This window comes from Dipodomys ordii, unplaced genomic scaffold, assembly GCF_000151885.1.
Source record: "Dipodomys ordii isolate 6190 unplaced genomic scaffold, Dord_2.0 Scaffold85, whole genome shotgun sequence".
Taxonomy (NCBI): domain Eukaryota; kingdom Metazoa; phylum Chordata; class Mammalia; order Rodentia; family Heteromyidae; genus Dipodomys; species Dipodomys ordii.
In genome coordinates, this window is record NW_012267301.1 from 3721568 (window position 1) to 3734055 (window position 12488).

The window sequence follows — 12488 nt, forward strand, 5'->3', positions numbered from 1 at the left end:
TTCTGGCTATTATGCTGGTTTATTGGAGATGAGTCTCATGAACTTGCCTGCCCGGGCTGGCTTTGAACTGCTTTCTTCAGATCTTTAGACTCTGAGAAGCTAGTATTACAGGTGTGAGCCACCAGTGAATTTTCTTTCCCAGGGGAAAGGGTGTTGCTGAAACCAATCCTGGCACCACTGGTGGTAATTATGTATCTTCTTCAAAGCAGTTTCCTCATCTGTGAAATGGAGATGTGTATAAATTCTGCAGCAGAGAACTTGGTGCTTCATGTTATTTCTTTCTGATCACAGCAAGTGAATACTGGAAAGGGTGGCATTGATCAAGATGCATTGTACTCATAAATGGACATGTTGAATTGAAACCTTTGTACAACTAAAGATAACAAAAATATATAAATTAAAAAGTGAAAGTTGTTTACGGTTGGAACATCTGCTGTCTTGAGACACCCTGCATTTGGCAGAAAACAACCCAGACAATGAAGTCAAAGAAGTGATTGCTTTTGAAAAATAAAATGTGCCTAGTACAACCTCTTCCCATGTCAGTCATTTCCACTCCCACTAGAAACAACAGAAGGACACGGGTTTGGGTTGAAATGATGTGCTTTTATGGGAAACAAAAATATCCAACAACAATAACAAAAGCCCTTCAGTCTCGCAAGTTGTTAACCAGTGACAATGAGGCAGTTTCAATGTGTCTGGTTGGCAACATGACTAATGGGTCAGGAAAGTTGAAAGACATTGGCCAAAAAAGAGAAGTTGCAGGAAGATTTGACATGTTAAATGAGGGCATATTAGACTTCCCTTCTGGTCCCTCCACCCTGCTACGCTTTCAACTTGCAATATCTTTCCAGTTTTGCAAAGATGCATCCTATTTTTGCTCAGCTGCAGTCTCCTCTCGAGAGCATTCCTTGCTCTGCATCATTGCACGTACTCTTCCAGTAGTTTACACATTCCCTTCCTCATGTCTTTTCCTGCCACACTCTGCTTGGTGTCCACCAAGGCTAAGCCCATGCCTTACAGTGTCCACTCTCACTAGTCATGCCCCGAGCCCAGGGCCTGTATGGATTTGTCCCAGTGTCCCCCCCGCCCCCCACTCCGTGCACAGCGTTCAGCAGGTGCTCAGTGACCAGCAGGTGCTCAATAGTGAGGGTTTGCTGAATTAATGTCACTTCTATACATGCCACAGCCCATCACCAGTCTCTTCCTTTGTCATGTCTGCTCCTGATTCAAGGCATCTCTAAGAAGGAGCAGCTACCCCCAAACATTGCCAACTGACAGTTGAAGCTTTGTGGAGGGATGAGAGAAGTTCATGCTCTTATCCTTACTATGGAAAGAAAGAGAGCCACTGGGCAACCAGGAATGACCAGGATCAGTGCTGGCCGACACTCCATTTAAAAAAAAAATTGGTTGTGGGGCTTGAACTCTGGGCCTGGGTGCTGTCCCTGAGCACTTTAGCTCAAGGTGAGTGCTTTACTACTTGAGCCACAGTGCCACTTCTGGTATTCTGGTGGTTAATTGGAGATAAGAGTCTCACAGACTTTACTTGCCTGGGCTGTCTTTGAATCACAATCCTCAGATCTCAACCTCCTGAGTAGCTAGTACAGGCGTGAGCCACCAGCCCCTGGCTCTAACACTCCATTTTGGAATGTACTAAGCAATTACTCTTCTGGAAGCTTCCACCATGAGCCCTAGCCGACTTTGCAGGAGGATCCAAGGACTGGTGGGGGGCCCACTGTTTGTGGTGCTGAGCCAGGGACCAGTGGTATGGGCCAGGAAGCTTTCTTTGGGCAGTGGCCTATTCTCTCAGAACAGGGTGGTGTGAAGTATGAGTCTGGTTGCTTGGTTGGAACTGTGGTGGGAACACTAGCCCTGTGATGTATAGATCGTCAGGCACATAGATTGTAATAAGGCTGAAGAGTACCGGCTGCAACAATGGCGTCTCCTAGAAAGGGGGAAGGGTCAAGAGGCACTGGGAGCAGACGGAGTTAGAAAGGAGGACCTCAGCTCCTCTGCTAGCTTCCAGGTGCCTGGCTCTGGGCTCTGTCTCCTCGCCTAGCATCCTCTGCTTTCCTGTTTCTCCAAGTCCAGGCTGGGCCAAGGGCCAGGTGGAGGTGGGGTGAGGGGAAGGAAGTGCCGTTTTTTTCCTTTTCCTACGATGAGTCCTAGATTTGGACAAGGGAGAGGTCAAGATCAAGGGTGGGAGGAGGGGAAGGATGAGCTGAGAGGCTAGGGCCCTGCCCTCGTGGGTCTACTAGTGTCATGAGTGGATTTGAAGCTCACATCTTGAATCACATTGCCCCGGGGAGCACTTAGATCCAATTTAGGAATATGGAGAAAATTCTTTATGAGCTCCCAGAGGTGCTCACTGGGTTGGGGGAGGGGAGAGGTGGATCATCATGGAGTTCCCATGGGAGGGCCCCTGTGGGGCTGATGGCATGCACGGACTGCATGATCCTCGGGAGCCCTGGAGATAGGGGAGAGAGCCAAGCAGCGGAGCAGAGACGTTTCTCCAGGCACCATTCCAAGGAAAGAGAGTCAGACCTTGGAGGACTCAAGTTAGGACAGCTGTTTCAGTATAAAAAGGACCCTCAGTAAAAGGGCAGAGTCCCCTCAAATCCCTTTCCTGATCTTACAGCACTTAGAAAAGAGAAGTAAGGAGCATAAAAATACTTCAATGATGTGGGCTTGCCTGACAGCACAGAAAAGCAAGTCTCATGGCAGGCAGTGTGTCCCGTTACACAAGAGGGTTACGCCATGTGGCGGTGTAGATTTACATACATCTTTATATAAATGCATCTATATGTATAGGGTCTCTGCTAGAACAGCCGGGCTTGCTTCTTCAGTTCATTTCTCTTCCAGAGGGCTAGCCGCTCGAACTCCGAGATGGTCATGCCGAAGACTTGGTAGAACTCTTCTTGGGACAGGTGGCGCTGAAGAGGGTGGCAAAGAGGGGAGGGAGAGAGAATAGCATGAGGATGGGAGAGGCAGGCTAGCATGGTGGTGGGGGCGGGGGGTGGGGGGGGAGTGGCTGGCCGTCCAGCCAAGGCCCTGCATGCTCCCTCTCTAAGGACTTGTGTGATGAAGGTAGAGAGGGAAGTTTGCTCAGAGGGGGCTCTGCAGCTGCTCTGGCTGGAGAGGCCTTTGTGCCATAGCCCAGCTGGGTACTGGCGGTGCTCAAGTAGACCTTGTGCACTATGGTTGACCTCAGCTTTTGGCATCCTGTGCATTTGGTTACAGAAGATGTATGTATTAATGCCATCCTATTCCCCTTTGGGAGATACAAGAGGCATATCCAAGATTTAAGGTATCTATCTATCTATCCATCCATCCATCCATCCATCTTCAATCTATGTATTTTTTTCTGGTATCAGGTCTTGAACTCAGGACCTTACGTTCTCAATGACTTGCTTACAGCTGGTACTCTATCACTTGAGCCACTCCCCCAGCTTGACTTTTTACTGGGTAGTTGAAGATGGAGTCTAGTGAACTTTTCTGCCCTGGCTGGCTTTGAACTGCCATTATCTAGATCTCAGCCTCTTGAGTAGTGAGGACTATAGACACTAGCCACCGGTGCCTGGCTTCTTAGACTCTGAAAGGCTGTCATTGAAAAACATTACTACTCTCCTTTGTAGAACCACTTTTTTAATAAAAAACAAGCTTGTCAAGTAATATATGACATTGTTCTACATCTCCAGGAAGGCTTGTCTGCTCTCCCTCCCCCTCTCCGTCTATCCTCCCCTCTCTGGAAGATATTAAACATTGGCAGAGATTTTAGACTTAGAAGTATATGAATTTTAAAATGTGGTAAAATGTTAACAATTGATGTATTTAGGTCAAAGGTAGATGAATGTTCATTTCACTACCCTTCCCCCTCCACCACCCCAGTTCTGGGGCATGAACTCAGGGCTTCAAGGGCTTATTTGGCTTTTTTTGCTTAATCTTGGTACTCTACCACTTGAACTAAATCTTTACTTCCAGGTTTTTGCTGGTAATTGGAGAGAATAAGAATCTTACAGACTTTTCTTCTTGGGCTGGTTTCATACTTCCATTCTCAGATCTCAGCCTCCTGAATAGCTAGGATTACAGGCATAAGCCACCAGTACCAGGCTAATTTCACTATTCTTGTGGCTTCTTTGGAAGTTTCAAAATTTTCAAAATGAATTTAAAATCAAGTATAACAAGAGAAACATGTGCACTTCCTGTCTGCACACTTTCTGGGTCCAATTCAGACTAACTTAATATTTCAGGGCATTCAGTGAAATTTATTATTATTATTATTATTACAGTACCACAACAGTTCTCTGGCCTGTTATCACTGTGAACTAGTATTTCAGCAGGCAGACACAGATGTATGACCTTGGACACATTAAATTTACCCCTTTTGAACCTGTTTCCTCTTCTGGAAAATGAGTACTGTGAGTGAATGGGTGTATACAGCCATTGGACAGCACCTGTCACGTGACTAAAGACCACTCTTGATAACTGTCACAATCATCTTTTCAAGTGCCATCACCTGGGGTGATCTGGTCCTCATTTCCTTTGCTGTCTCCTCCTCTTCATCCTCTCTGCTCCTATGACGGCAGATTCATTTTCCTCTTGCTGGCTTCAAGCAAATGAGGTTCCCTCTTGCATCAAGCTATCTGTTTCCTATGTCTAGATTTTGTTCCTTTGTAGGAAAGAGCGGCTAATTCCCTCCCTAACTTCTAATCTTTGCTAAAATGTCACATAGTGGATAAGCACTGTCCTGATCAGCCAATCGCTCCTCCCTGGAACTCCCAGTCCTTCTTTCTGCTCTTCTTTTATCTTTTCTTTTGTTGGTTGTGGGACTTGAACTCAAGGCCTGGGCACTATCTCTGAGCTTTTGTTGCTCAAAGCTAGAGCTCTACCACTTTGAGCCACCACATCACTTCCAGTTTTCTGGGGTTTCATAGGAGATAAGAGCCTCATGAACTTTCCTGCTTAGGTTGCCTTTGAACTGTGATCCTCAGATCTTCAGCCTCCTGTGTAGCTAGGATTATAGGCACAAGCTACCAGCACCAGCTTCTTTTACCTTTTTGTTAGCCCTTATTACTTATGACTTTCAGTACCTACAACATGCGTTCTTTATTTGTGTCCTTCATGTGTGTATCTATCTCTTCACCTATGATATATACTCCTGATATGTTGCACGAACCTACGTGCTATATAATGAACTGTGTGTGTGTGTGTATACGCGCACGTGCGTGTGCACGTGTGCACACGTGCGTGCTGGTACTAGGGTTTGAACTCAGGGCTTGGTTGCTATCCCTTAGCTTTTTCACTCATGGCTGGTGCTCTGCCATTTGAATACAGCTCTACTTCTGGCTTTTTGATGGTTAATTGGAGATAAGAGTCTCATGGACTTGCCTGCCTGGGCTAGATTCCAACTCTGATCCTTAGATCTCAGTCTCCTGAGTAGCTAGGATTACAGGCATGAGCCATCAGCATTCAGCCTATAATCGACTTTGGATGAATGAATATTTGTGCTTTTGAGGATGCAGTTAGGGTCCTGAACTGGGCAGAGGTTAGGACAGGGTTCCTAGCCCAGTGGCCTCAACTCTGCATTTCAGACATTCCTAAGAGCTTTTAGAAAATATGGATGTCTGAGCTCCTTCCCCAGATTGAGGTTCACTTGGATGAAGGTAGGGATTCTGTGCTCAGAGGCTCCCGGGGCTATTCTGATGCTCAGGAAATGTGAGCCTCTTAGGCCCCGAGTGTGTAGGAGGCCTGGAGATGTTTGCCTGTTTACAGGGGCTTCAGGGAGCCACCCGGGAGCTGTCCCCTTCAGCACCGGCAGCTACTCCTGACAGAGAAAGGAGGCCTTTGGAAGAGACATTCTCAGGTTGCTAAGTCAGTGTGCCAGTGCTGGAAAGACTCACAGAGCTTTGGGGTCCATGCGCCACCTCCCGCTTCTGCTCTGCCTCAGCATCAGTTCAGGGGGCTCATTGCTCTTCCAAGGGACCAGAGTTTTCTCTAACTTTCCACAAACATTTCCTGACATCTCTCTCAGCTCAGGCCTTGTGTTAGCCAATCCTGAGGAAACTCAGGGCCAGGCAGAGGAAAGAGGTAAGTAGATGATCTGATACTCATAAGAGCCAGAGGTGCTCCAGCTCCACCCTGGGCACAGGTGAGGAAGCAGGCTAGAGGAGCAGGTTAGGGGAGGGCTAAAGGAGGGTTTGGAGCTCGGCACTGGGCCCCGAGGAGGGAGGAAGAGTATTCTAAGAAGAAGGAGAGGCCGGGGCCTAGGAAGTATCACAGGAAGGAGAAAAGCAGAAGCAATCAGGGGCTGGCACTCCGTGCCAAATGACCTGATGACCTGATGCTGATGCCCTTCCTGGCTCCACCTCTACACCTTTGGCTGTGTTGTTTCCACCATCATGATGCTCTCTCTGTCTCTCCATCCATCCAAATCCTACCCACCTTCTAGGGCTATCCAATTCTTCCTCCTTCTGCAAGCCTGCGTCAACCAACCCAAGCCCTCTTGGCATTCTTTGAATAACAGCAATCTAATGACTATTGAGAACCTTATACTCAGTCCATTGCCAAACCCTTCTGCTGTGTACCACAGGTGGCAAATGGGTTGGCAGGAGGCAAATCAGAACAGTCTGGGTGTAGGAAATGGGTTCAAGCCTCTTCCTCTTCATTGAGACATGAGACCTTAAAGTCTATTCATTTAGCCCACCCCTTCTGAGCTGGGTTGGGCGAGGCAACTTTAGAATCCTGTCCGACCCAAAGGCTGATCAGGAGCTTGGTTTTCTAGAGACGTACCTCTAAGCGGGTCCGGTCCACGTCCTTGGGCAGTCGGTTTCTTCCTCTCGTGGTCACCAGCAGCAGTTCATAAGGGTAAATCTAAGGAGAAGGGGACACATTTCTAGCTTGGCCAAGGCTGGTGGGCTTGTGTCTTGCAGCCATGTTTTATGTCTGGTTTCTTTTTCGTTTATTCCTCAAACGTGAAAGATTAAAATCTGGAGGGAAGACTGGGTTGGCCCATCTTTGGGTTGCCTAGCAACCCAAGATGCTCTAAGGCACCCTTCTCTCCAAAAGCAAGTTCCACCAGACTCTTCTAATACTACTGGGATAAGCATGTGGTGTTTGGCACAAATGTGGGCATAAGGTGTCTTGAATATAGTTATCTAGTATTGGTGATGAGTAAGCCCCTGGAGTCTTTGGGGCCAGAGGAAGGGTCAGATTGAATGGTTTGGAGACCTAGGAAAGGATTGGGGGGTGGAAAGTAAGCCAAGGAGGGGCAGGAAAAGCTATTCGTTCCATGTTCTTTTTCCGCATGCATAGTGTTGCCATCCTCTTGATGGTCTCCAAGGCAGTGGTCCCCAGCATCCCGGAGACCCCTCAGGGTCTACATGTCCTTTACCTTGTACTCTGCAGAGAGAAAAGAGATGCATGCTTAAGTAGCATTACTACCCTACCCTCTGTCTTAGTCTCTACTGTGTCTGACTTCTACACAGCTGCTGTTGATTACGCCACAAAGGACAGTCCAGGCTAATATGAGAACCACAGGGGCTGCAGATCGGGGTTGGGATGACACTGAGGTGGTTTGAAGAGAAAAGAAGCTTTTGAGATATTTGGACTAGAAATGAGAAGAATCAGGCACCAGTGGCTCATGTACATAATCCTAGCTACTCGGGAGATGGAGATTTGAGGATTGAGGTTCAAAGCCACCCTGAGCGGGAAAATCTGTGAAACCTTATCTTAACCACAGCAAAAAGCCAGAAGTGGAGCTGTGGCTCAAGTGGTAGGAGTTCCAGCCTGGAGTGAAAAGTTGAAGGCATAGTGCCAAGGCCCCTTAGTTTAAGTACTGGGATCAGCGCGTGCGCACACACACACACACACACACATACACACATGCACACACAACTGAAGATTGGCATGCACATGATTTCTGCGTACTGTAGGTAAGGGGTTTCATTGTGATGCTGTGTCCCCTCCTGTCTGCGCCTGTTAATGGGAGCCTGTAGCGGCTGGCGTGACAGCTTCCATGGCACGCAACATGAAGCTCATGGAAATTTTTCTGGGGAACAATGTGCCTTTGGCTCTGAGTGTTTCCCTCCATCGGGGTTGGCCAGGAGCTCTCGCTCAGCAGTACAGGGCGATCAGCACTCTGTGATGATCTGGGAACCCAGATGGGACAGATGGCCTGGACGGCACCCAAAGCCAGGGACTTGAGGGGATGAGGGAAGAGCAGGGGAAATGAGGAAGCAGAAGGCAATGGGAGTGGGCACTCAGGATTTGGACAAAACCCAGGGTGGAGACTGAATTTGTAGTAATGGTTTGCCAGAGGTCAAGCAGCAGTTCACCCGAGTTTGGGGTGGGGTGGGTGGGGAAATCCCAGAAGGGCCCTCTCCCTGAAGCCCTCCCTCCTCCCCTGCCCACTCACCTCGCATGCCCCAGTTGACTGCATTCATGCTGTCATAATGGAAGAGGTCTGCGCTGGGTGTCTGCAGGGAAGGGAGAGACAGCCAGGATGGTCTGAATCGGGCTCTGAAGCATTCTCCCCTCTCTAAAGTATGGACCAGGGTTGCTGAGGCACGCAGCTCTCTCAGCAGCCTGTCTAGTTAGGGACATTGAATTCTTTGCCATCTGTCTACATCCATGCTCAGCACAGCCTAGGCACTCTGTATACACATTTATGGATGTCATCTCCTGCTTTCTTTCATTGCTTAGGTACCTGCTTCCTAGGACAGCTCTATTCAAAATTACAAGCTGACTCCTCCTCAATCTTCTTACAGATTTTGTATATTTGTCATAGTACTACCTTGTAACATTCTATATAATTAGATGAATTTCATATATATATATATATATAGTTTTTCCCTATAAGAATAGAAGCTCCAAGGGGCAGGGGTTCTGTGTTTGTCACTGATCTTTTGTGGGACATCTCCTGTGGATGTTCAACCAATGTGCTGCATGAGTTGATGTTTAGTCTACAAGGGGTCAGGTTCCTCCCTAGGTCAGGGTTTGCACCAGCCATTGCTCTCCAGTGGGGCTCTAGCTTAAGACAGACTCAGGATGGATCTACAGCTTCTGTGTCTGCCCTACCCCTCTGCCCCCAAGGCTGTATTCCACACAAAGGATGGAATCATTCTATTATACATCAGAGTAGAATCAGAGGATGCAACCACCAAAACCTTCTTTAGTCTTGGCCCAGTGTGCAGCACCCTGCTGGTCTCCCTGACTGTTTTCATGTCCCCACTCCCCCATCACATGTGTCTTCTCTGTACAGGAACTTAGAGCCCCTACTTCCCTGCATCCTAATGAGCTTGCAGATTTTAGAGAAGTAAGGCTCTCTCCCTGTACTCAGGCCTTTGTGGAAGTTCACCCCTTTTTGACCTCTCTTCCCCACCCCCTGGGGGTTTTCCACACTAAGCACTTCCAACTTCCTGCCTCCCTATCCCATTTTCTTGTTTATTTTTCCTCTCTCACTAGGATGTGAGCTCCACCAAAGCAATTTCACCAACTGCAGGATCCTCTGCACTGGGAAGAGTGCTAGGTACTTAGTAGTTGTGCAGTAAGGCAACACCTAGCTCAATGTCTTGTTAGCCAAAGGTCAGGCTGTACCATTATACATGCCCCTGCTCCCTTTCAGCCTGTCAACCAGATCCATAGTTCCACAAAAGTTTATACACAAACTCTATGCCAAAGAGCGCAGGAGACTGTATGCCATGTGAAAGGCCATTGGTACATGTCAGTCGGGTGTGGACTGCTGGCCTGGCCTTCAGCCCTGTTTCTAGCATCATTCACTGAGGGGGTAAGTCATCTCACTTTGATTACTCTATCCCCCTAATAGGGTTCACATTAGTGACTACCTCTACTGAGCTATGAAGATAGCATGAGTTAATGCAGTAAAGCAGGTACTTGGTGCAGAATTCTTGACCAGTTTGTGCCAGGATTCCCCAGCCCCTCTGCCAGGGTTCCTTTTTACACAGGGGCCACAGGGAGGGGACCATGACACTGCCATTGGGTCCTTCCAGTTCACCATTTCTAGCCCTCAAGCCTTTTCTCAAGTTTCACCCAAAGCAGTTGTTGGAGCACTAAGCTGACTTGTTAGTATTTTTATGTGTGTGTGTTGGGGAGCAAGGTTCTTACCCGGTGCAGCCCGTTTCGCCTGTAGGCAGGCAGGGAGGCAGATTTGGAGATGAGAGGATCTGTAAAGAAGAAGTCGGAGCAGTTACCGAGAGCCCCAAACCAGGGCTTGCTCTCCCTGGAAGCCATCTTCCTACAAGTGGCCACCATATTTCAAATCTAGTGGGAGAGCGCTGGAGTGAGAGGCCCCAGCTCTTTCTGATGGCCCCCAGGTCTAAAACTTGATTTATCTCAGGGAAGCCTCGTCCTGGCACAATTCTTGCTCCTAAGAGGCACCTGTTCACATGCTTTTCTGGCCTTGGCTTATATCCATCCCTGCCCGGACCCCCCCCCCCCCGCCCCCAGGTGGCAGATACCTATGACCACATGGTAGCCGGCCACATGGTAGCTCTGGACAAAGGCTCTGGAATGGAAGTGGAGCTCAGAGCCAGACAGGTATAATTTCAAGTGGTGGAAGGGGCATTATGTTTCTAGAACCCCCAAGGAAGGCCCACAAGCTGACAACTACACAATGGAATGGACTATTGGAGATCAGGACAGTGCTGAGACATCTACACGGAGATGTTGTAGAGACATGAGAGCTATGAAAATGGCAGGTGATGTGGCCCTGTCCTCACAGGATGTGACAGGCTGGAGGGGAGACAGGAAGAACATACCACTGTCAGCCAGGTAGTGAGAACGTGGGGCTGCAAGAGAGAAAAACCGACATCAGTGCCCATAGGGATGAACAAGCATGGTGAAGACAGCTCATGGGGACAAAGAGACTTGGTTCCCACACTCAGTCACTCAGGCTGAAGGGGAGAAGGGCTCTCCTTCAGGATTTCCTTTCCCCCTCTCCATCCTCCCTCTCCTATTCGTGTTCCAGCCCAGCACCTGACGCAGGGCCAGTACTCTGGGATATTTGTCAAACAAAGCTAAAGATAATTTAACAGAGCTGATCTACCCATCCTCCTTCCCCCAGCAGTTTAGGGATGGAGTGCAAAGCCTTGGACATGCTAGCCACATATTGTCTCTCCCAGCTACCGTCTTGGTGCACACCGCAGAGCCAGATGTGGAAAACAGTGCCCTTCAGTGGTCAGATGGATAATCTGACTCATGAGCTCATCCTGCCTCTGCCACTAGTAGATACCTAAGTTCAGGCCAATTGCTTAATGATGCTTCAATTTTCTCATCTGTAACACAATGTCTTCCTTTGGGTGCTAGTGGCTCATACCTACAATCCTAGGTACTCAGGAGGCTGATTTCTCAGGATTTCAGTTGAAGTCAGTCCAGGCAGGGACATCTATGAGACTAATCTCCAATTAACCAGCAAAAAGCTAGAAGTGGAGATGTGGCTCAAGTGATAAAGCACCAGCCTTGAGCAAAAAAGTTAAGGAAAAGTGCCCTGACCCTAGTTCAAACCTTAGTACTAGCACACAACCCCTTCTCCCTGACCCAGCTCAAAACAAAAAATCAGTGTCTCCTTTATAGAGCTATTATGGAAAAACACATGACATAATAAAGTCAGACACTTAGCCCAGGGCCTGGTTTATACATACACTCCAAAGACTCCATCACCACCACCACTACTATCGTCTTCATTCTCACCAAGTCCAAGGTGTTGTGAGGAAAAGACAGTAAAGCTCATACATAGCCATAGGGTCCCTTCAACTCAGGTCTGATCCAGGCTTAGTCACTTTCTTAATCTCTGCCTGTGGACAAGTTACATCTTCCCTCTATAAAGTGAGTGCTATGATCTTTATATTGCAGGGATTTGTGAGGGCCCTGAGCGATAATGTATCTACAAATGCCTGGTACATAGAAGTATAATCAATGATACAGTCCACCGTCCATCCAATATTGATTTGAGGTGGGATTTCCTGGCAGGATTGAATCCCACAGGGATCAGCAGGGGAGGAGGCAGACAAAGCATGCAGGAGGTTGCAATGAGAGACTCTCAAGGGAAAATGTTGGAACAAAGCCTCTGCATGTGCATCTCCAAGTGATGGGAGGCTTAGCACCTCAGAAAACAGCTTCTGTGTCTTTGAGCCGTTCAGAGAAGAGTATCAGAAGACATTTTTCTAGTCACTTGACAGGAATTCACAGCTTCACATGGCTCCAAGAAGCATAGTGAATGCTCACTGCAGTTCGGTTCCATTTGGTTCTCCATCTAGGCCCTTGACAAGTGTGTATTCCCAATTCTGGAGAGCTTCCCTGAAAGGCCACTGAGATGGAGGGAGGTGAGAGGGTCTAGGCTAACCTTTGTGCCCCTTCTGAGTCCTTGGCTAGCCTAAGGGGTTGAATACGGGGCTTTTCTTCAGGAAGGAGATGTGATGGAGAGCATCCTATCACCTGTAAACTCTGATCTGGGCAGGTTTCTGTGCCCTAGGTCC

The 12488-nt window shown here is 48.2% G+C and overlaps 1 protein-coding gene across 2 annotated transcripts in view; it reads right to left on the minus strand.

The window, feature by feature from the left end:
- Positions 1–1559: 1559 nt before the first annotated feature.
- Positions 1560–12488, minus strand: part of Ablim3 (actin binding LIM protein family, member 3) — a 127596-nt gene continuing 116667 nt past the window's right edge. For both annotated transcript variants that reach the window (XM_013025499.1, XM_013025500.1), the window contains 6 exons: positions 10773–10802; positions 10120–10178; positions 8411–8471; positions 7388–7395; positions 6787–6867; positions 1560–2930 (listed from right to left, as the gene is read on the minus strand). In XM_013025499.1, coding sequence (XP_012880953.1) covers positions 2817–2930; positions 6787–6867; positions 7388–7395; positions 8411–8471; positions 10120–10178; positions 10773–10802 — 353 coding nt within the window. In that variant the 3' untranslated portion in view covers positions 1560–2816. The remainder of the gene's footprint in view (positions 2931–6786; positions 6868–7387; positions 7396–8410; positions 8472–10119; positions 10179–10772; positions 10803–12488) is intronic.